The 20,840-nt window shown below is 46.5% G+C and overlaps 12 protein-coding genes across 12 annotated transcripts; 5 read left to right on the forward strand and 7 right to left on the reverse strand.

Moving 5' to 3' along the window:
- Positions 1-1,440: 1,440 nt before the first annotated feature.
- On the forward strand, positions 1,441-1,750 carry FPRO_10211 (uncharacterized protein; the record flags this gene model as incomplete). Its single annotated transcript, XM_031231147.1, has 2 exons — positions 1,441-1,599; positions 1,748-1,750. 2 exons carry the CDS (start codon positions 1,441-1,443, stop codon positions 1,748-1,750), a joined length of 162 nt encoding a protein of 53 aa, XP_031081214.1.
- Positions 1,751-2,316: 566 nt separating this feature from the next.
- Positions 2,317-2,880, forward strand: FPRO_10212 (putative UGA2-succinate semialdehyde dehydrogenase; the record flags this gene model as incomplete). The annotated part of the gene is made up of 1 exon (XM_031231148.1): positions 2,317-2,880. One exon carries the CDS (start codon positions 2,317-2,319, stop codon positions 2,878-2,880), a length of 564 nt encoding a protein of 187 aa, XP_031081215.1.
- A 198-nt stretch (positions 2,881-3,078) lies between these two features.
- Positions 3,079-3,864, reverse strand: FPRO_10213 (uncharacterized protein; the record flags this gene model as incomplete). Its single annotated transcript, XM_031231151.1, has 1 exon — positions 3,079-3,864. The coding sequence occupies one exon, from the start codon at positions 3,862-3,864 to the stop codon at positions 3,079-3,081; it is 786 nt and encodes a 261-aa protein (XP_031081216.1).
- A 1,486-nt stretch (positions 3,865-5,350) lies between these two features.
- Positions 5,351-6,672, reverse strand: FPRO_10214 (uncharacterized protein; the record flags this gene model as incomplete). Its single annotated transcript, XM_031231152.1, has 4 exons — positions 5,351-5,551; positions 5,601-5,726; positions 5,786-6,137; positions 6,188-6,672. 4 exons carry the CDS (start codon positions 6,670-6,672, stop codon positions 5,351-5,353), a joined length of 1,164 nt encoding a protein of 387 aa, XP_031081217.1.
- Positions 6,673-7,498: 826 nt separating this feature from the next.
- On the forward strand, positions 7,499-8,957 carry FPRO_10215 (uncharacterized protein; the record flags this gene model as incomplete). Its single annotated transcript, XM_031231153.1, has 3 exons — positions 7,499-7,837; positions 7,889-8,020; positions 8,076-8,957. The coding sequence occupies 3 exons, from the start codon at positions 7,499-7,501 to the stop codon at positions 8,955-8,957; spliced, it is 1,353 nt and encodes a 450-aa protein (XP_031081218.1).
- Positions 8,958-9,595: 638 nt separating this feature from the next.
- On the reverse strand, positions 9,596-10,001 carry FPRO_10216 (uncharacterized protein; the record flags this gene model as incomplete). Its single annotated transcript, XM_031231154.1, has 2 exons — positions 9,596-9,663; positions 9,716-10,001. The coding sequence occupies 2 exons, from the start codon at positions 9,999-10,001 to the stop codon at positions 9,596-9,598; spliced, it is 354 nt and encodes a 117-aa protein (XP_031081219.1).
- Positions 10,002-10,950: 949 nt separating this feature from the next.
- FPRO_10217 (uncharacterized protein) lies at positions 10,951-11,519 on the forward strand (the record flags this gene model as incomplete). Its single annotated transcript, XM_031231155.1, has 3 exons — positions 10,951-11,121; positions 11,175-11,422; positions 11,474-11,519. The coding sequence occupies 3 exons, from the start codon at positions 10,951-10,953 to the stop codon at positions 11,517-11,519; spliced, it is 465 nt and encodes a 154-aa protein (XP_031081220.1).
- A 2,290-nt stretch (positions 11,520-13,809) lies between these two features.
- FPRO_10218 (uncharacterized protein) lies at positions 13,810-15,173 on the reverse strand (the record flags this gene model as incomplete). The annotated part of the gene is made up of 3 exons (XM_031231156.1): positions 13,810-14,083; positions 14,166-14,490; positions 14,837-15,173. The coding sequence occupies 3 exons, from the start codon at positions 15,171-15,173 to the stop codon at positions 13,810-13,812; spliced, it is 936 nt and encodes a 311-aa protein (XP_031081221.1).
- A 1,112-nt stretch (positions 15,174-16,285) lies between these two features.
- FPRO_10219 (uncharacterized protein) lies at positions 16,286-16,766 on the reverse strand (the record flags this gene model as incomplete). Its single annotated transcript, XM_031231157.1, has 2 exons — positions 16,286-16,650; positions 16,700-16,766. The coding sequence occupies 2 exons, from the start codon at positions 16,764-16,766 to the stop codon at positions 16,286-16,288; spliced, it is 432 nt and encodes a 143-aa protein (XP_031081222.1).
- A 657-nt stretch (positions 16,767-17,423) lies between these two features.
- Positions 17,424-18,365, forward strand: FPRO_10220 (uncharacterized protein; the record flags this gene model as incomplete). The annotated part of the gene is made up of 1 exon (XM_031231158.1): positions 17,424-18,365. One exon carries the CDS (start codon positions 17,424-17,426, stop codon positions 18,363-18,365), a length of 942 nt encoding a protein of 313 aa, XP_031081223.1.
- Positions 18,366-18,509: 144 nt separating this feature from the next.
- FPRO_10221 (uncharacterized protein) lies at positions 18,510-19,268 on the reverse strand (the record flags this gene model as incomplete). Its single annotated transcript, XM_031231159.1, has 1 exon — positions 18,510-19,268. The coding sequence occupies one exon, from the start codon at positions 19,266-19,268 to the stop codon at positions 18,510-18,512; it is 759 nt and encodes a 252-aa protein (XP_031081224.1).
- A 906-nt stretch (positions 19,269-20,174) lies between these two features.
- On the reverse strand, positions 20,175-20,564 carry FPRO_10222 (uncharacterized protein; the record flags this gene model as incomplete). Its single annotated transcript, XM_031231160.1, has 1 exon — positions 20,175-20,564. The coding sequence occupies one exon, from the start codon at positions 20,562-20,564 to the stop codon at positions 20,175-20,177; it is 390 nt and encodes a 129-aa protein (XP_031081225.1).
- Between the last annotated feature and the right edge of the window lie 276 nt (positions 20,565-20,840).

Raw genomic sequence — 20,840 nt, forward strand, 5'->3', positions numbered from 1 at the left:
CGGAAGGCCAGTCCCTTTTGCAGGTCTGCATCTACAGTAATCTGACCCAGCGGATCGGAACGTTTTAATTGTAGAGCCATATCATCCACCAATACGCACCGTAGTTGTCTTTTCAAAATTTTGTGGAATACTGAAAATACGAAGGCCAGTGGAACTTAGGGCGAGTAAGTACCTAATGGAGGCCAGGAAGGCAATCAGAGAGTCAATAATGTTGAAGAAGCGTCAAGCTATCCTGTCGTTTCAAACAACCACTTCTACCTGGCATAGCATTGCAAGGGACCGGACCTCTTACTTGAAACTACAGTTAATCGCGCATTGCCTTCCGCGTAATGGAAAGTGCTAATTTCGGTAAAAGTTCCATATAGAGCAATCGTACGATGGAGCAGTCAATGTAAATTATCTGGCTCGTAATTTGGACAGCCTGTCTTGCTGGAGACTGTGCACAGGTACGGAACTAGCTTTTGAAATAAGCTTTTACCCCTGGACTTTTTGCCTGGCGATCAAATGAAGATAGTACCACGATTTAACTTTATCCACCCTTTCGTTTCTCAATACACTCTAGTGATTGCTTTAATTGTACTTACCCACAAACGACATGTCAGCAGATAACTGGATACCGTTATGTCCGCCATAATACGCAATTATGCCGACCTAGCTACAATAAGCGGCTACTACTAAAGAATCCCAATAGAATGTATGCCTTAATTATAGTTTAACCTAACTTCATCCTGGACCACTTTCAATACTACAGCGCGTATTGCACTGTCGATCTATGGATACACATACGAGTCAGTATATCATGCCATGAAATGTCGGTAACTTAGGAAAACACAAGGTTCATAACGTAACCGTCTGCATAGCGTATTAAAATCTAATAGCTATCGAAGATATATTACTTGAAAATACATAAAGACTAAGTGTATAACAGACAAGGTGCATATAGTATATAGAAAGCAATTAAAGCAGGGAGGCATAATATTCTAAATGGATAGAAGTAGGTATTATATTAATGTTAAAACATAGAACAACTAAAGCCCGGAATCCACATAATAAAGTTGGAGTTATTTCAAGGAGAGCTATGTTGACAAGAGGTATACTGGTTCACAAGGGGGTAGAGCCAATACATCTCGTTCGTTACTCCGTATAACGTGGGTCGATTTACATAATTGAAAGCTTGGATATCTTTTGTCCAGCAGTATGATATATTATAATGTGTCTCCACACAATCTCAAAGAACTACCTATAAATGCCCACCCACATCCATTCACAAGATGCATTTATCTACTATTGTTTACCAAGCAGCTCTTTGTAGCCAAGTATTTTCTCCTGCCCAACCTCCATAGCCCATATCTACAAGGCATCTTTCCAAAGTAGGTCCTTGGAAACTGAACCTTGCCCCTGTCAGTACTGACGGTACAACCAGGCGCCAACACATTTACAATGAAGTTATCAGCTGTCGGTCTCATTTTCGGCCTCTTCGCCCTGGCCAGCGCAAAGTGCTACAACTGCATTTACGACAACGGTGCACCTCCATGCGGTGCATGCCCCAGTGCTATGCCCAACGGATGTGCTGGTTGTATTGGCGGTTGCCCTGCTGCGGTGGGTGGCACTTCATCTTCGTACGAGGTCGACTGTTAGAGTGGGTAGCAATGTGACAATTGTTAGGAGATTTCATCATCTGACAGTTAGAAAGTTAGATCAATAACCTATGATGCGGACTTGTTTGGAATAAAATTGAATGGAATAGTAAAGAATGTTTCCTGATGAATGATAAAAAGGTAGTTAATGCTAGACAGCATGGAATATTCCATTGAATGTCTAAAATCATGCATAATGGAGCAACACAGCTGCAACCGACCCATCCCCGTCATGAGATTTCAGTGACGTTTCGGCTTCGTAGAGCATATGAGAGGAGTACAACTTATGGCCAGCGGCATTAGTTAGCCCTTTCAGGCTGCAAGTGCAATTGCTCAAGTGTCTGCGATTAATCTCTGCATGATCGGGAACAACTATGTCACTATGCGACAATGGCATGTTAGTGAACTATACCTATTTGGGAAGTAAAAAACAGTTGTACAAAGCGTAGATTGGTCACAACGAGCATTCCAGCTTTGATTGAAAGAGCCTTGTTTTTCTCAATTGAAGGTGGCGGTCGGTTTGACCTTATCAAGCTACCGAAATCGCGCAGTGGGTTCAATCTGACCAATTAGAGAGGGCTGGGCTTCTTACAGCGCAACAAAAACGCATCTTGTGTCGCAGTATTTCAGGTGCCCTAGCTTGTACGCAAGGGACTTTAGTCTTTTGCATGCCGCAGTTATGAGCCCGGGTTTCTTAGCAGTTAAAGGTATCGGTTTCAACGTTGCTGGCAAAGCCGAACGAATCCACGGCTCAATTAGAGCGTCTAGCAACCCAAAAGGAAGAGTGCTTGCGGCCAAACAACCTATTCGCGTGACTGTTGCTTTAGTCTCATGTAACTTCCTAATTGCTATAGGTATGAGGAAGGCCAGCGCAGCGTTTACTGTCCGGTGCTATATGACTGTCAAGCCGTCACCAGAAACGCTTCTGTTTTGCTTGGCCTCAGCATATCTAGCTTCCAAAGCTGGATTCCCGGCAGGCACATTCAACGTTCTAACGACCTCTTTGGAAAACACCCCTGGTATTTCCGTGGTCTTGTGTAACCATACTCTCAACGCGAAAGTAAGGCTTACAGGCAGCACTAGGGTGAGCAAAATTGTTGCTGGTCTTTATGCTCAGGGCCTTAAAAAGTGCACACTGGAGCTTGGTGGAGACTGTCCTGTTATTGTCTTTGACGATTCTGACATTGGCCAAGCCATCAGCCAAATCATGGCATTAAAGTGGAGGAATGCGGGCCAAGAATAAAGACTCCATTCACACGCGCATTTTGCACTAACTGTAGGGTTCCATTTTGCAATATGAGTCACTGTGATCATGTCGTACTTCTGAATAGAGTCGCAAGTTCTAGTTGCTTTCACCATGTGGAAATTTCCAAAGTGTTGGCTTGATATGTTTCGTTGAGATGTCGCAAGCTTGAGCTATCAATTAACCCTTTAGCAGTCTCTAAATCTTAGCAACAGCAACAATAGGGCCGCCAGAACCCTCTTGAACTAGAACAACAGCATTCTCCCCTGGTTTCATTGAGTCCTTAGATGCTGGAAGGCGCAGTGTAACGTCACCGCCAGTCCACTTCCCAATCTTGAGCATATCCGTGACTACATTGCGATGATCAAGCTTTACGCCCTTATTAGGCCCCTTGCCAATCTTGACTTTCTCATCACCACTTCTGAAGAGGATAATGATAATGTCATGTTCCTCTGCCATTTCAGCGTCAGAATCGATCCTGACCTCCGTGTCATTGGCATCAAGGTAAATATGCCATGGTCTGTCTATCTGGACGGCCCTGGCTCGCTGCACAATCTCTTGGATACTCTCCTTGCCGCCGGCACCAGAGCCATCAGCTACACCGTTAACGATGACCTGAGGAGTGCAAATGGTCTTATGTTGCTGCTTCATGGCATAGGCCCGCTGTCGCTGGTCCCAGGCCGACTTAGCAAAGGTATCTTTCCAGCCCATATGGTCAAAGAGCGTTACGTTGTAGGTCAGAAGAAGGAGGTTTGGGTGGTTTGCGCCCTGAAGAATGCCAGAAATGGCAGGAGGGCAGGCCTGGCAGCTTTGAGACTGAAAGAGCTCGACCACGGCGAGGGGCTCAAAGTCGATGAAACAGGCAGCTGTATGCTTGTGATCTGGGTCTTCACCCATAGGATAGCCTTGGTCATCAAGGGAGATGGAGCAGACCAGAGGGGGCTGCTTCTTGCGGCGGAAGAGTTTGCGAAGGATGGCAGCCATGTTGTTAGGTGATTGATTGAGAATGGAAGAAGAGGAGAAGATGTAGATTGAGGGGGAATTGGTTGTGTATGGTGTAAGTGTGTAGGAAGACTGGGCATGATAGAGACGGAACCCGTGAGGAGTTTATATAGAACGGGATGACTTTAAATATCGGTATTGCCAGACGCATTGGGCCGCCCTACCGGACTCACCATGCTTACACACCTCTATACTTTGGAATGGCTTAGAAATGCTGACTAGGCTGTGATATCTCGGCCCTATCCCAGGCGGATATTCGTGGTCAATAACAGGCATTGTCAAACCGCAATTCGCTGGTCAAAGAAGCAAATCCTTGATTCAGATCAATCTCACGGATGAGAAACAAAGCCGTCCGAATAAGGGCCAATCACATCCCCCTTCAACTCGCAGGTCGTAGACAGTGGCGCAACCGTAGTGGAGCTGTCATCACAGCCACGTCGAGGCAGCTCGCATTCTCTTTCCCAATGTGGAATAGCACACTATTTGAGATGCCGTAGACCAGGTCAGCAAGTTGATTCTGCATTGGGAACTGTATTGACGTATTCAGCATCTAACCCGTAGGTCAGAAGGCACTACAGACTCGGGCATGGCGAAACCAATGAACTTTGAGGGATTCTGCCTTGGACGAGAATTCCTGACCGCCACTGTGTCCAGAGGCAGTGCCTCAGAGGTGTACTGCGACCTGCCGTACCTGGTTCCACCTCTAGTATCACAGAATCTCATATAAGGAATTCAAGCTTATCTCGGCTGCTCGAAGTTACCTTCTTGAACTGAATTAAAAACTGGGGTCTGGGTTCAATTCTCTAGGTAGCCCCCTATTGCCTTCAGTCACTGTAAGAGCGCTTTAGGGCAGGACTTAACTTAATGTTTGCCGCGGCAGCTCGCATACGATAGACATTGGGTACTGAAAAGCAGTAGGACGCAAACCTGAAGGCCCTTTAGAGTTATCTATTAAATATAAGAGTTTCTTTTATATATTTAAAGTAAAGTAAAGGCTAAAACGCAATTAAAATATTAACTCCTTAATCTGCCAATATCTCATTTATAACAACTGAAAGTTTTCGCTCCTCTTCAAAATATGGATTTATCACGTATGTCTTAATACAGTTTCACGAGGCAATAGCTATCAGTTCTCATTCAGTCCAGGCACCCCTGCCAGCTCGACCGGCCCTCCTGAAGAGCGCAACAAGCCAAATAATAGCTATGGGCAGATCGGTAATTCGGTAAGTCTTGAATAATATAGGCTTCTCTTGGGTTTAGTTTCTTTCCTAACCTATGTTTCATTTTAGGAACAATCACTTAATATCAAGCTAGCAGATTCCCGTCAAGGGATGAATAATCAGCCGCAAGGGGACACTATTATTCAAGGTCTCAGTCCGCCAGACTTCTTTTCTTTTATAAAAACAACTAATAAATAGAAGTAGTCTAGAAAAAGATAGACAAAGCTATTATCTAGGTGCATTCCTGCTTAAATACCGTTTGATTCAAGGAAATCGGTGATAACCCCATACGCCCTGGTAGCATTGTGGTGAAAATTGAAATTGTGACTCGCGTGTGGGTGCAAGTAGGTCTCAAATTTGGCATTCTTCCAGATAGTTTGCGCCGGCTCCTCAAAGATGCCTCGACACTGTCCATCGCAGATGATGTAGTCCGTCTCTCCAGTGATGGCCTGTATCATGTTAGCCTCAGGGTCTTCTGTCAAGAAACAGGGTACCTACGAGGGCAGCTCCAGTAAAACCACTGGCATCAAAGTCGCCATCAGCAATAGTCAGAAACTCTCCGATGGCAAATGGCTGCTTGTATTCCTCACAGTAGGACGCTGTGGGAAGATCATAGTACGGGTACTTGAAGTAGCTAGAGATGGTTACAGTTAGCAGCGGGTACTTTGGGTAGTGGGCAATACTTGCGTGTTGATTTGCGCGATGGTATCAACCCAGGTCAAATATCCAGAGTTCAGTAGTCCAAAACGGCGGGGGTTTTGGAGGGAAGCCACTCGGGGTACGAAGGAACGAATCAAGCCTTTGAGGTTCAGCCCCGTTGTATTGTAGTTGATGGCCGTCAAGATGGCTGCATCTGCAATGGTTGGGTTCTCGGCTACGGCAAAGTGTGTGATAAATGATCCAAAGGAAAATCCCATTACGGCGAGCTTGTCGGGCCTTCCAAAGGTACCTGTGTATTGCCCGGACTTGACGATCTTGGCGAGCTGAATGAGGATGGCCTTTTGCTTGCGAAGCTGGTTGGTGAATCCAGAGACTCTGTATGTAAGGTCAGCTACTAGCCTGCACATGGAAAATATTTTACCCACTTTTCAGACTCGCCAGTGCCAAGACGGTCGTAGAACCAGACCGAGTACCCTTTGCTGATAGCATGCTGGACGAAGTTGTACTCGGCTGGTTGGTGGGCAGCGTTCCAGTGAGTCCGAGCCTGCCCGATGCCGTGAGTCGCAAGAATGATGGCTTTCTTGCCCGCATGCTTTGGCGTGCAGAAAGATGCGGCCAAGGTGTAAGTTGCAGTCTCATTCTTGGTGCCGACAATGGGGCTCGGGTATCCAGCACTGTCTCGAGTCGTTGCAGCCGTTAGGAAGTCTTGGAGAGCATAGTCGTCTTCCCAGTCCGGGAAATCAAAGATAGCGTTCTCAGAGGTGATGGTGACGGGGACTTTGTACTCCCAGCAGTCTGCATTTGGTGGGTAGTAGGGTTGGGTGAGCTGCGAGGTGCTGGGAGAAAGGTATTTGGCGACAGCAAGGCCATACATCATGAAGTAGGCGAGAAACATGAGAGAGAAATTCATGTTGGATATTCGAGTAGTGGATTTTCAAAGGAGTTTGAGGGCTAAATATTGTCGGTGGTTGATGGTGTGAATAAGATGCCTGGATGCACCAGGCCCTGCCCTTTTTATACATGAGAAGCCCAATCATAGAGCATCACAACCACGGTTACAATAAAGCCTTTGAAGCTCTATCAACCTAGTCACACCTCTCGCTCATTGCATCTAGAAATGGCTTCCTCCTCTCCACTCTTGCCAACAATATCTATCTCCGGATCGAATCTTACTCTTACTCTGCCAGCCCAGCGCCCGCTGACATTCTCCACTCGCAGAACTGCCAGAGTCTGGTAATACGATTCATCAGCACTAGTGTTCAGCTAGGTCAGCACTAATGCCGGCGCTACCGTAGCTCTTATCCGCCGCTAAGCCCATGGCCCAGGTTATATAAGTGGCTGTCACCCCGAAAGGAATGATTGCGCGAGCAGCCGAGGAGCTCTCTAGTACCGGCCAACTCAACAACTGCGACGAGTTCCAGGTGATGCGAGCATGGTGGGTGTTCCAGGCCGTAGCAAAGGTTGCAATACCTGCAGAAAGCGCCGAGTAAAATGCGGTAAGATCTGCTCCGTTACTCCATATCACGCTCAATGGCGGCCGATCGGCGATCCTGATTGCTTGGGTGTTCCTAGACGAAACCAGACCCGTCTGTGTTCGCTGTACGAAAGGGGGCTTTGAATGCTTGGGCTTCAACAGGGAGCGAACTTGGCACCATACTTCGACAGCACCCTTCCCTCGAGATGGAGTGTCCCAACAAAATGCCTCGCACTCCGGCCACAAAGCCACGTCCTCAACCATGAGCCGAGTAGCCTCCCCACCTCCCGAGATGAGCTTGATTGCGTTTCAGGGAGACTTTTGCTTCGCTTTCATGTTCTCCAACTTTGTCTGGCGAAGCTACGGAACCCCGTGGCTCGACCAGGCGGCTGCTGGGAAGCTTGGAAGTCTCTCCCTGGATGCCGCCAAGGCGCTTTCTGAGGCCAACTTTGGGAGATCTAACCATCAACGAGACATCGAACTCAAGGGTATTATGCAGTATGGAAAGTGTTTGAAGACATTGGCTGGTGCGCTGGGAAGTAGCGCTGTTCAGGGAGGGCCACATTTGCTGGTACCCATTCTTGTGCTACTGATGCATGCTGTGGGGGCCTGAAGCCGTGGTTGAAGATTACATGATTCTGACGTTATCCAGGCATCCTACGCTGACCAGACTGGTGCTGTGTTTCATCTCCGAGGGCTTGCGAGGCTGCTTCACCTCTGTGGGCCAGAAGCCTTTCAGGAGCAGCCTTTTCTCAATGCGTTCGAGGCAACAAGGGCGACTTTGGTAGGGTCAAATAAGCTCCTCCAGTCAAGATTATGATGTTAATTTATACTTCCAGCTTGTTGCAAGTCTATACGGCAAACAGCGTCTCTTTCTCGAAGAGGAGCGCTGGCGGATGGTCCCATATAAGCGTAACAAAAGGTTCAAGACGCCACAAAGCCAGCTCTTAGACATCTTGGTGGTTGTGCCGGGGATTTTGCAGGACCACGAAGCAGCACAGTTGATGGATGAGGATAGGCCGGGCTTAAGAACAGAGTTGCTGGGAAGGGTTGAGAGACAGCTTGTTGCCCTCTACCGCTGGCGATGGCAATGGCAAGCCCGCTCTGGAAACCATGTTGAAACCGACGCCGGCAACACACCCCAACTTAATGGTCGAGCAGCCGAGGCTCTTGGTTCTATTGGTACTTCCAGGCAGTCGGGACGACTGAGGTTAGGCAAGTTCGCTCTTGCGACAGAGCTCATGCTCTACAATGCTACAATGATGTGGCTTATCGCCCTTCATTGGAAGATCGACCCAGTCAGCGCAAGCGCGCGCATCGAAGCGTGTGCTGATGCTGCCATGCCTAATGAACCAGCCACTAACTATTTATCGTTTGAACCGCTTAGACGACCTGGCGGTGCTGTCACGGTGCGAGATCCTGCCATGGAGATTTGTCGAGTGTTTGAATGGGTAACTCATCATCATTGCCGATGCAAAGAACCCTCGTTCCTATACCTGTTCCCTATGGGGGTAGCGATGAGTGTCCTAGAGATGGAGCCCGAAATAAAGGCATGGGCGACAAGTCTACTGAATGTAAGCCCCATTACTGCCAACTATGCTCATGGACAGAATGCTGCTGGTTTCGGCTTCTACGTTACTCCTGAGGCACTTCATCCAGAGAAGGTTGTGGCGAAGATGCAGCTGTTTTCAGTCCAGGATATAGAGGAGCTAGTAGTTTAGTTTAAATAAAGCAGGGTGAGCTTTCTATTAGTATTATTAGTAGTAGTAGTATCTAAATATATATATCCCTTATTTTTAAAATTTAAAAACTCTATATTATTAGAGTTTATATTTAAGTATAGAAGAAGCTCTTAGATTATATTATTTATCCTTTACTGTGTATTACTCATAACTACTGCTTTACCTTCTGGACAGCAACACCAACTCTATCTGGCTTTAAATTCTATCCCTTATAGAAGGGTAAAAGCAGAAGACATAGCACGGCTTAACAGTAAGACAAGCCTATAAGGAAGTTACTATACTCTGGGTCAAGCCTAGGGTTCTGAGATATTAGCATTACAGTCTCCCAATGAGCTTTATCGGAGTGCCCAGTGAACTAACTTATTTATAGTAATTAAGTATAGTTTAATTATGTCTCGGCAAGGAATTGAGCTATCGTTGTTATACCCTCACTTACGGTCCAACGGCAGAATGGCCTTTCGACAGCCATATAGGATGGAAATGGCAGTGGAGGAGTCTGCCGGCAGCCCGCAGGAAGTCTATTAATAAGAGAGAAAAGAGGCTTTCAGTAGATTTGAACTCGACTTGACGCTGTGGGATCCCATAAATACTCGTGGGGCAAGCAGGAGGTGCGCCACTCAGTAAAAGTATGCATTGAGCGTACTTAGATGGTCATCTTGCGACGACGTCTCAGACAGACAAGGAGCTGCTTGATTTATCAGCTAGACTCAGTGGCATTGAATGCGTTCATGTTTCACAGTCTCGCATAGTCGTTTCGAGTTGATACGCTCCAGCGAACCGATCATCGTTCTCCAACTCAGCATCGCTAGCCAATATCGATATCTTTACCAAAAAGGAAAGTACAGACTGAGGGCAGTCAGTGAGCTCGCGGAAAGGTGGCCCATGAATATCAGCTTCCTCATGCTGCTGATACAAGATGAAAGGTGCGGGTGCGATGGGCTTTCGACGTCGCAAGAGAGACATGATGACGTCGATCATGGCAAATCGATGCACCAAGAAGCGTGAGTAGAATTCTGCAGGCATGGTTATGTATGTATACAGATGACCCTTCTTTGGTATTAGAAGTTGGAGATATCGCTCCATGCTCCACAACGATCTCAAAGCTTGTGACCGACGCTCTTCCATGGCTCTTAAGTCACCTCTGCAATAATTGTATGGCTATCAATGTAAATAGCAGCTACAGTTTATACAACTACATTTGAAAGAGCCGCCAATGGTAGCCAAACGATAAGAGGCCAATAAACAATAAGAGTCTGAGTTGCAGCTCGTACACATTACGCCAAAGCTCCAAAGTCATAAGCCGAGCTGTGCTGCTAATGCTTGCATATCAATCTTCACCAAGTTGAGCATGTCCTATTGCAGGATCAATTCAGATCAGCCAATACAAGGACGGCAGGGACTTTGCCCAGGTGTTATCTTTTATATCCAGCCTGCTGTTGTGCGTTCACGTGCATACGTGCATTAGTATTGCCTCGGCACTTGGCACAATAGTGCACTACTTTGCATGTCAACAGCTTGGGCTGCTGATCCGGTACGGAACCTACTCCCTGGTCTCGCCCTGTACCAAGTTTTCGTATCATTTTTAAAGTTAGTTTTGTTCACTAGTGGCTAGCTCCGAGCTCACAGTCTCTCTACTGCATAGAATTGTGATTGCGCTCGAGCCTCGGCTAGATTCCGTGTCGCAAACTAGACCTAATTCTGAAAAGCGAACCAGATGGTAGCTTCTAAATAATTTTCGCGTTGCCTGCATTTTGCGCATGCTACTTTCCACTGCGTCATCATGAGAAGCCATGATCTGATTTTAATGGATTTGCAGTTTGAATGCTGCGGTGCAGAGGGCGGCTTGGTGCTAGGACCTCTTAACAACTTTTGCCCTGATATTCACCCCGCAATATAAAATGCCATCCATTTCCGACAAATTCCCACTTTGATCTTATTGTTCAATATAAAATTACAACCTGCCTTCTTCAACATGGAAGCCCAAAAATACAGCAGGCCCTCGCAAGCACAAAAACCACAGCGGCCCACCAAACTGGTGTTGGCTCTACGAGCACTTGTCCTTGGAGTCACAGTCGCCGGGATCGTCGTATCCTCTATCCCTGCCCCGAAAAACTTTATTGCAATTGGAATACTAGGACCAGCTGTAAGTAGACATATTGTAGCCAGCTTCTGACCTTCTATGTATTAACAACTTAGTTTGTCACGACTTTCTGCTGGTCAGCTATAGAAATTCTGTACCCACTGGTCAGGATCTTCCCACCTGCCTATGTGTCATTCCGTATTCTTATCGACTGCTTTATTGTAATTGGCTCGATAATCTGCCTGATATGCTTTGGTTTATTCCGGGATTGGTGGCCAGGGGGTAGTGCCCTCAGCTCAGAAGACGCGCCTTTGGCTCGAGAGATACTATTCCAAGCAGCGCTGGGACTCGCCTGCGCCTCGACGTAAGCTGTGTATCAATTCAGCAGTAGATGACTTGCTAACGCTTGACTTAGAGTTCTTGAGATCGTAATCTGCATCACTCAACTTTTGGAAAAATAGTTGGTAGCCAAGAGTTGACAGGATATAATCAGGTTGGCTTTAGATACGTAGGTAGTAATTGTGCTACAACCCCAATTTATGAAATACTCTTGAACCCGCATCTCGGCACTCTCTGTATCAATTAGGTATCTGCCAGACTAATATTGAATAAGTTTTATACAGAAGTATAGAATTCCCTATCCAGAGCATGTATGGCGCAAGTCTCCAAGGTGTAGGTAGTTAAAACAAATACCACTTTAGGTATTAACCACAGAGCCCAAGTGTCTGGTGAGTCTATGTCCACTTTCCACCACCATCAATTATCTTCCAGGATATATAGTTCGAGGAAAACGCACTGGATCGCATCATGACTCGCACTAGACGAAAGTGGTGCAGAGCTCCTGGTCCGGCCCACGCTGGGTATTTGCGTCTGTTTACCCATCCCCAGGAAGCTGACAAGCATCCGACCAGATAAACTCAGCAAACAATACCCTAAACCTATCCTAAACTTAAACCAAATTACCTAAGTTTTCTTATCGCTTAGGATCAAGCCCCTGAGTTTTTTCTCTCCCCTAGCCCAAGTCGAGGATGGTTGATCCAGCGATAACTTTCCATGCATCACGTCATTCCAGGCAAGCTCTTGGGCTTGTTTGTCAACGTCGATAGAGTGTCCGGTACGAGGAAGGCTCGGTCTTACTCTTCAGCAAACCGGTTATCTCTTTTCTAGATTTATAATAAATCTTATCGCTGACTTGAGGCTGATGCTCACATTGCAGACAGAGCTGTCAGACGCATTGTGCTCAGCGAAAGCCGGTCCGTTGCAATGCAGGTCATGTAATGATATAGGCCAGCTGAGATCTTCTTTAGATCCAGTTTATACCATAGATACGGGAAGGTCATCAATTTCCTCGACTGTAAAACGCTCCCTTCCCGATACTTTCGTTTCATGGATGACCATCAAAGGAGATTTGAATACTGGGTGGATGGCATGGGTTCTGCTCAAAGTCATATACAAATCCTCTTGTGGCTGTCCCGATGGTTTAGGGAAAGGCAGAACAGATAACCTCTGAAGCATCTCAGATGTGATGCCTCTGAAGATATCAGACGAGAAACGTTGAATGAGCTTCTGATGAGATTGCGAGATATCCGCAAGCGTTGGATGTATGTCTCTATTATGATAACTAAACGTGATGGATTTAACAATGTAGCGACCATGCTCTATATCAGACTCATATGGCTTGAGCCAATGACGATAAAGCCAGGGGTCGAGAGAGTTCAAGACACTGCCACCAGCTCTGTCCGATTCTATCCTGTCTGGGTAACAGTGATACATCGCCACAGATTTGTTATGACAGATAATAAAATGATAAAGACTATGATAGCCAAGGACCCATCTTAAGCTGTCTCTCCTGACTGGAAATTCACAGTAGAAAGGCTGTTGAGCGAAGCGCGCCTAAGCGTTCTCCCGGAGCTCTTTTTCCTTAAGCCCACGCAGTTGGTGCAGGATCTGGTCTCTGTCTGTGAAAGGTCGTGGTGACTCTAGCGCAAGATCTGATGCGACAACACGATCATATTCCTCGGCTACTGTGGCCATCAACGTCGACGGGTTATGTGAATGACATCCTCTGCCTTTTGCAGATGGTAAGCATGGGATTCGGAAGACATAGCGCTGGATGTTGACGGGTGATGAGTGAAATTTAGAAAAGTATGAGGATGAAAACAAGGGGCCGAGACACACTTATAGGTGAAAATCTGGAAGCCAAACTTGATTTAATTCCCATTCAAAGTCGCTTGAAAACTCTAATATTAAAGACAGCTTATTCATATTTCTGGCTCAGCCATACAGGACAGTGAGCAAGTGAGAGTCTCAGTTACAGCGAAATCTGATCGAACCTTAATCTGACATTTCTCACACAATTACTTGCATGCCACAGATCAATGTTTACTTGCCAGGCAGCCTGCTTATAACGACTGGCGAGTCTCGGGGGACTATTTATGTCACGTGACTGGTTGACTGACGACAATGAACGTTACTCAATTTAGATCCGTGTCTAGCCTAGACATGCATGTTGCTTTGTCCATAATTTCAGCCTGTGGCATCTCAACGAAAACATACCAAGTCTCCTCACTTCCTCACTCGAGCAAGTATTGTCTTCAAAGCTAAGTTCATTTTAAATTGGGACATTGTTGACCTCAAGATACAAAATCCATTTCCCAATGGGGAGAAGCACATCCTGTTCTGTTGTTCCGGTCTCGCTAATTAGTAGTACCTTATGAAACATTACAAAATTTGTAGAAACTTGAAGGAAAGCTATGATAGGACTTGAAGAGCATTCTGCAAAGCCCCTTTCTCATCTTTCTTACACTTGGGAATCTCCTCCTCAAGTGCCAATCGGAGTTTCTGACGCACTTCCTTCCAAGCAGGGCCTCCCTTGTCTGTAGCAAGTTGGTCGAGAAGAAGCTTAAGAATAAAGGGAGAGCGTGGAATCTTTAGCATTTCTACCAAGTTTGTCACCATTGAAGACATTGCAACCGGATCGGTTAGGTCTTCGCGGGTCACCTTTGGTGTTTGTGTTTTAGAATCCCTGATTTGCGCTGTTAGTAAGGTCCGCCGCTCGCGCAATGCCGCTGATGTGGTCTCGAGTACGCTGCTGCTTTTCCTCGAACCTCGACGGGGAGATGTGTTTATTGTTTCGGTAGCCATCGAGGTTAGTCCCAAGAGCGTAGGCCCTACGGCTTGTAGAAGCCATGCTGTCGTAAGTCCCTTCCATTGATTTGGTACGTGCGTCGACCTTCCGTCTCATCCCGATTGGAACTTCAAATGTGCCAGTAGTGGCCGTTGGCTCAATCTGGGGTATAGATCCCGTCTTCCACGTGCGGCAAAGCTCATGCTCGTATTTCGTTGTTCTTCCAATGACACGGGATCCTTGTTCGAAAGGCCAGACATGGCCAGTTCGTGTCCCATTGGGCCAGTAACCACAGGCCAAGAAGTCTTTTGGAGGGTTGGTTGACCTGGGATAGGGCTGGGAGTCCAATCCGGGGCTTGGTAGGTATTTTCAGGCTTCAAGGCCTGTGACTTTGCTCCGTCGGATTCCCATAAGTTAACAACCTTGGTGGACGAAGGGCCAGACGTGAATGCATGCGATGTTGTTCTACGCGGAGTCCAAGTTGATTCGCCAGCCATAATTCTTTGTACCAATAGGTTAATGAATGTCTGGCAATTTCTGTTACAGACGCTATAGTTTTCGTAAGGCTCATGTGTACATGAGTGGTGGCTTCAATAGCAGTCAGTAACACTTGTATTAACCAACTTCTTTCCACCGTGGTTGAGAACCTACCACATCGAACAATTGAGTCATTGTCCCAGCTTGTGAACTTCCCCGTCTTCTCATACTTGATGCCTGCTTGCGACTCAGTTTCTTCACGCCTTTGTCGCGTACGATGAAGAACAATAATCCCGCCGTCCGAGCTCCGTCCGAGCTCTACACAGAGTCCTTGACGGGTTTGGACATCTTGTTCGGTCTCGACGTATGTCCCCCAATGCGGTATAGATGAGGCTTTTATATACCGCCCAAGATAAGCAGGGCCGGAGATGGGCACAGGTGTCCCAGCTGGCACTGTGAATATCGTAATATGTCGCAATGTGCTTTTCTGAGGTTCCATCTTCTTCGACATGAACGATGGGTTGTGATAATCTTCATGGTTCGATACTCTAGGTAGAATATGTCCCTCGTTTATTAACCATCTGTCAGCCAGATTGCGGCCCAAAATGTTACAAACCACACCGCTAGGTTTCGAACCAATCATGGGTGCAGTAAGCTCAGGCCTCGAAAGCTGTTGAATTCGACAGCCTCGTTTCATGGGCGCCTCAGGCATGTCGTTTGACATCACGGCCTTGACCTCTCGCATCAGGCTCTGCTCATATAATCAGGTTCTAATGACGATCTTCCCTCAAATATGACCAACCATGTCGCGGACTAAGCTAAATTACATTCTTCAATCTTCCATGGCCCGTATGGGGAACACGACTCGTCGTCTCTGGGCGTTAGCCTCCAGGACCGTTGAGACAGGCTACTCACCCTGGGGAGTCTGGGAATGCACAGCCAAGAACTTGCTCCAAGCGCCACAGTCACAACAGAATGAAGTCTTCCAGCATTTCCTCCATACCAAGCAACGAGAACTCGAGATAGTAATAATATCTGTATGTCTGACCTGTCATAAGGATTCGACCCAGCATAATCTAAATACTTTCTGATTATCCAGAGTGTTTTAGTTGCTACCCTCGTCGGCAGCTTGATGTCGTGGAATTGGTTTCCAGTTCCTCCATACACTGCAAAGATTGCCATGCTTTGTGCACTTATCCATGCGCTTCTAGGCACCTCAATTGCCACACAGCAGTTCTTGATTATGGCACAAATCTCAATCAGCCGCAACGTAACAAGGTGTTACTATGTGCAATTCTAGGATCAGATGCTAGTAGTTTCGCCTCTCCGATGCCTCGACTAAGGCGCCTGGCATCTTTCTCTTGGCAGGCACCTACGATGCTACTAGGAAACAGCATAGTGTTTCTGCTTGTCGGGATTGCAATCCACATATATGACGCTGCCCGAAGTGCTGGAATTTGGGGGGCTGATATGGTAACAGCGCTTTGCTTTACTATATCGTTGATCTTTGCAGTCACTACATACTTTGTTCATTGGGTTGCACTATACTAGGTTGTTAATGCTGAGCTACAGGCCTAACTAGGATGTACAATATTCAAAGAATTTCCTCTATGATATGGATAGTTAAGCCTCACTTTCAGCCGCACGCTCCTCAATGCCGTCATCCTCCATCTTCAAAGTGTAAGCCCTGCCATATGCATTCTGGGGATCTCGCTTCTTGAAGCCATCATCCTTCATCTTGAGGGTATAGAACTTTCTGTATGCATCCTGAGGGTCACGCTTCTCGAAACCATCGTCCTTCATCTTGAGAGTATAGGCCTTGCCATACGTGTTCCTCTGAGGCTCACGCTTGTCAAGATCGTCTTCCAAGATGTACTTGATGCCATAGCCAGGAGGTGCACGCTTGTCAAGGTCATCCTCCAAGATGTACTTGTTGCCGTAGCCAGGAGGCGAAAGAGGATTCGCCTCTCTCTCCGCAATTGCATTATCTAAACTGAATGTCAACTCATATTGTTTTCCAGGTCTAATTTGACGTACCAGGGAGAGGGCTTGCAGCTGCGAAGCTGCATAGTGCAGCGGTGCTGAGGATCTGAGATAACTTCATTATGTCTTGGTTTGCTATTGGGAACTGCGGTATTGTGAGACTTGTTTCTTCTTCAGAGCTGTGTCTTCTTATACAGGATAATTTCAGTATTAAATAGAATATTTTATCGTCTGCTCTTTCACACAGCTCGTATATTTGTCTAAATCGGTGACTACTTGGAAGGGAAGGTCATTTTGTTGCGGGGTAGATAAGGTTGAATATCCAACTAGATGCACCTATTGGTGTGCATCAACAGAAGTTCTCACGTTGATGTGTCACTAGATATCTCTTTTTGGTGTAGGACGGTGATGCCAGAGTCCAAAGGCATCGCGTCAAGAGAAGACGTCTTACCGGAACTCGGCATCTGTCTTCAAAAGTACCCACTTCGATATCTTGTTCGGAAACCCGAGATCTATCTCGGATTGCTGTGCCGGATTGATCGGCATCTTGCACCAAAAGTACCTTTGATATTCTGCATGGGGAAGGTGGCTTGGTTTTGGCCCCCAGATTTGATGATGATAACAAAATGCAACACGACCTTGGTGATAAAGCAATCCCATTGCTCGAGTTTCAGCGCAATTTTCATAGCATTCAATCTCTTACAAAACTGAGAGTTGACTCTGTTGTTTCTACCTTTTCAGTCTCCTTGCCAACGAATCTATGAACATATCTAAGATTATGTCACTCAAAGAAGACAGAGGTTCTGATGAGAGCCTTCTAGGCAGTGACAGAGAGAGTGATGAGATCGAGTGGACTCGACCAAACCAGCGACAGAACTGGAGACGACATGCTTGGGTAATTCTCAACCTTCTTCTCTTTTTGGTATCTCTTGGTCTTTTTGTCGCTGCCTCCTCCAGGTTCAGCTCGGAGTCCGAGATGGATTACATCCGCAAGACTTCCTTTTACTGTGAGCTTCCATCCGCTCCCCACAATGCTGACGCTCGATTAACTTCTCTTACAGCTCCTGTCTTGGACTCAATCAATTTCAAGCTGAAGCCTATTGAAACAGAGGGTGGCTTATTCGAAGCAAAGAATCCGTCCAAGTGGCGCAACTCTCTCAAGCCTGATCCTGAGGTTGATGATGCATGGGAAGATCTCGAGATCATCCGTGTTTTCCCCATCACTGAGTCCGAGGTTCGCCGACTAGGCAAAGATCCAGAGCTCCTTGTCAAGTTCCCCCAAGAGTACGGTCTTGGTGATAATGCTTACATGGCGCAAATCGACATGTTCCATCAAATCCACTGTCTCAACCTTCTGCGGCATCTGGCTTGGGCCGAGTATAACCGCAATGGGACGGCAAAGAAGCCTTTCAGCGACTTGCATTGGATTCATGTTAGCCACTGCACTGACATATTGATGCAGAACCTCATGTGCAACGGAAATTTGGACATCATCACCTTCAACTGGGTTGAGACCCAGTCGAATCCATTTCCAGACTTTGCTGTCAACCATCAGTGTAGGGATTTTGATGCGATATATGAATGGCAGGATAAACACGCGGTGCCAAAAGAATGGGGGCGGAATGTCACTCGGCCAGCTGGCGCAAAGCAGATTCCAATTAGCGAAGAGTATTATCGTATATATGGGATCGAGAAGCCGCAGGTATCTACAACACCATAGCTACACTAAAATAACCAACCCTAATTTGATTGACACTTCTTCGAGGCTCCTAAGACCCTTCTCACTACCTAAATATCAAGGCATATTGCTGCAGAGACTCTTGGTGCAAGATGATTCAGTCCTGGAGGTATGTGGCCCAACTTTTTATCGACATCCGCTCCGTTTCGAGCTCAAACAGACCTTTCGGTGGCCTCCATTCTTTGGCGAAGAACCAGACACAAACTGGCAACATCCGATCCTCCTCACGCATTTCTCTTCAATGAGAATAGCCACCGCATGTGCTGTGTTATACGTAACATCTGGAGCAGAACGATAGGGTCCAACCCTCAGTCTGCAACCACCATGAATAGCTGCAAGCCTTGTGTCTCCTATGTTTATCTTGCTCTTTAGCATATTACGGATGAGCTGCTGGCAATCCGACTGGGACGCGAGATAGTTGGCGCGGTCGCAGTTTATCTTGAACGTCGCACGTTTGGCAAGGTTCTCGTCCGGAGTCGCTTCCACAATCGCCTTGATGAGATCTGAGTGGGTATCTTCGCTGCTGGTACTGGCGTAAAAGGCAACGGCTTCAGCGTATTGAACAGGAGCATTGACCTTGTAGCCGGCTGCATCTTCCTTGATGATATCCAAAATGGTGTCATTTGTATCTTGGGTGATACCATCCTGGACGTCTCCCTCCATGTGGAATCTTGCCCAAATTGCATCGCCATATCTCTTACTCTGGATAGCTTCAACGTATCTGCTAGACCAATGCTCGATCAATGGCAGCATGGAAGTGTTTTGAAGAACATCGTTGATGGGGATATCCAAAAAGAGCTGCTCTGGCAGGTGGGACGAGTTTGTCTTTGCAACAGCATGCTGTGCAGTAAGCATAAGAGTTATAGTCAGAAGTTGAGAAAGCATCTTTAAGTTTGAAGAAAATGATGATGATTGTTTGGCGACTTGGGCAAGATATGAATCGGCCTATTCCAGTATATTTATACATGGGACAATTGTTGGTCGGAAATTCAGACAATTTCCTTCTCGACTTACTTTTATCATACGACAGGGGCTCATGGTAGTGAACGTGATGATATGCTGTTGGTTGTTAGTTACTTGTCAGCTTTGCCGCAATCCTTCGGCTAGGATTGAGATGTTGGCTCGTGAGTAACAAGAGTGAGTAAATCCCGCAGAGCACATAACAGAAAATCTTTCGCATCATAAGCAAACAACAAAAACAAAAGCTCTAACATCACTCGCGATTTGGTGTTGACTTGCTAGAGAGGGGGACACATATTGTGCAAATGGTGAGTGACCTACTTTATCAGGTAGTTATTAAGATTAAGTATTAAACACCTTGAGTCTATCTGTATTAAGATTGAGCTTATCTTATCCGAGGCTGTTTAATATAATCACTGCATTTGATCATATCAGCAGTGCCTATACGAGACCTACCGTGCGATTTCTGCATGAATGCCGTAAAGTTCTGAGACTCTGTTGGTCCGCATTATGTGTTGGTTGTGATATGTATGTGCTGGCCGCCCCCAAAAGCCTGTATTACTTCATTTTATTGGCTGGATTGGACACGTGCCATTCTCAAATGCCGACGCATCCGAGTTTTTGTTCATCTGAGCATGTTATCTCGACCAAGTGAAACTTTTTGACGTTGGCTTTCGTGACTGAGCAAGGACAAATCCTCGTATTTCATGTTATGAGACTATGGATTGTAGTTGGGCCGTTGCACACACAATGACTCCTCTTCAAAGGGTCCCACGGCTCATCTGGCCTCCCCTGCTTGCTTAAACCGCCTCATCCTCTCTCTCTGCGCCTTCAGTCTCGAGGGTTCATCCTGCCAGTATCAAAGATTATCTTGAGTACCTCTGGGTGCCCGTCCGCACTACTAGTCGTTCGGTAGAGCTCCAGGGCCTCTGCGTATAGTCCTGGTTCGTTCATCTTCGCCTCAACTGCATCTTCCCTGATTTGATCAAGCACCGTGATGTCAGGATTCGGGCCTTGGCCAATGATCAACCCATCCTCTACCCCTCCCTCGATGCAGTAGCGAGCCCAAATGGCGTCGCCGTATCGTTGCTCTCGAATTGAATCGACATACATAGTCTTCCATGGCTCGACAAAGGTCACCATTGTCTGAGTAAATACCTCATTAATTGAAATGTCAAGGAACAGCTCCTCGACTGGGTGCATAATACCAGCGTCGCTCATTTCGGAACTGGTTTCTGTCAATATGCCACAAAATTAAGGAAAGGCTATAGCCTACGATGATTTATTTGGTAAACCTTGATAATAGCAAATGTGATAAAAACGATAATGAGGTTAATAAAATGTAAGAACGAACCGTAAGGGTAAGTACAATAATGGATTCGTCTTGCTAGAGAGATTGATGAGAAGGTTGCGACGAAACAATTTGTGGGAGGGGGGAGCCTGCTGCTTTTATCTTAGTGGGCAACCAGGCAACAGGCTGCAGTTGGCGAACGGTAA

This window comes from Fusarium proliferatum (genome assembly GCF_900067095.1).
Source record: "Fusarium proliferatum ET1 genome assembly, contig: FPRO_scaffold005, whole genome shotgun sequence".
Classification (NCBI taxonomy): Eukaryota; Fungi; Ascomycota; class Sordariomycetes; order Hypocreales; family Nectriaceae; genus Fusarium; species Fusarium proliferatum.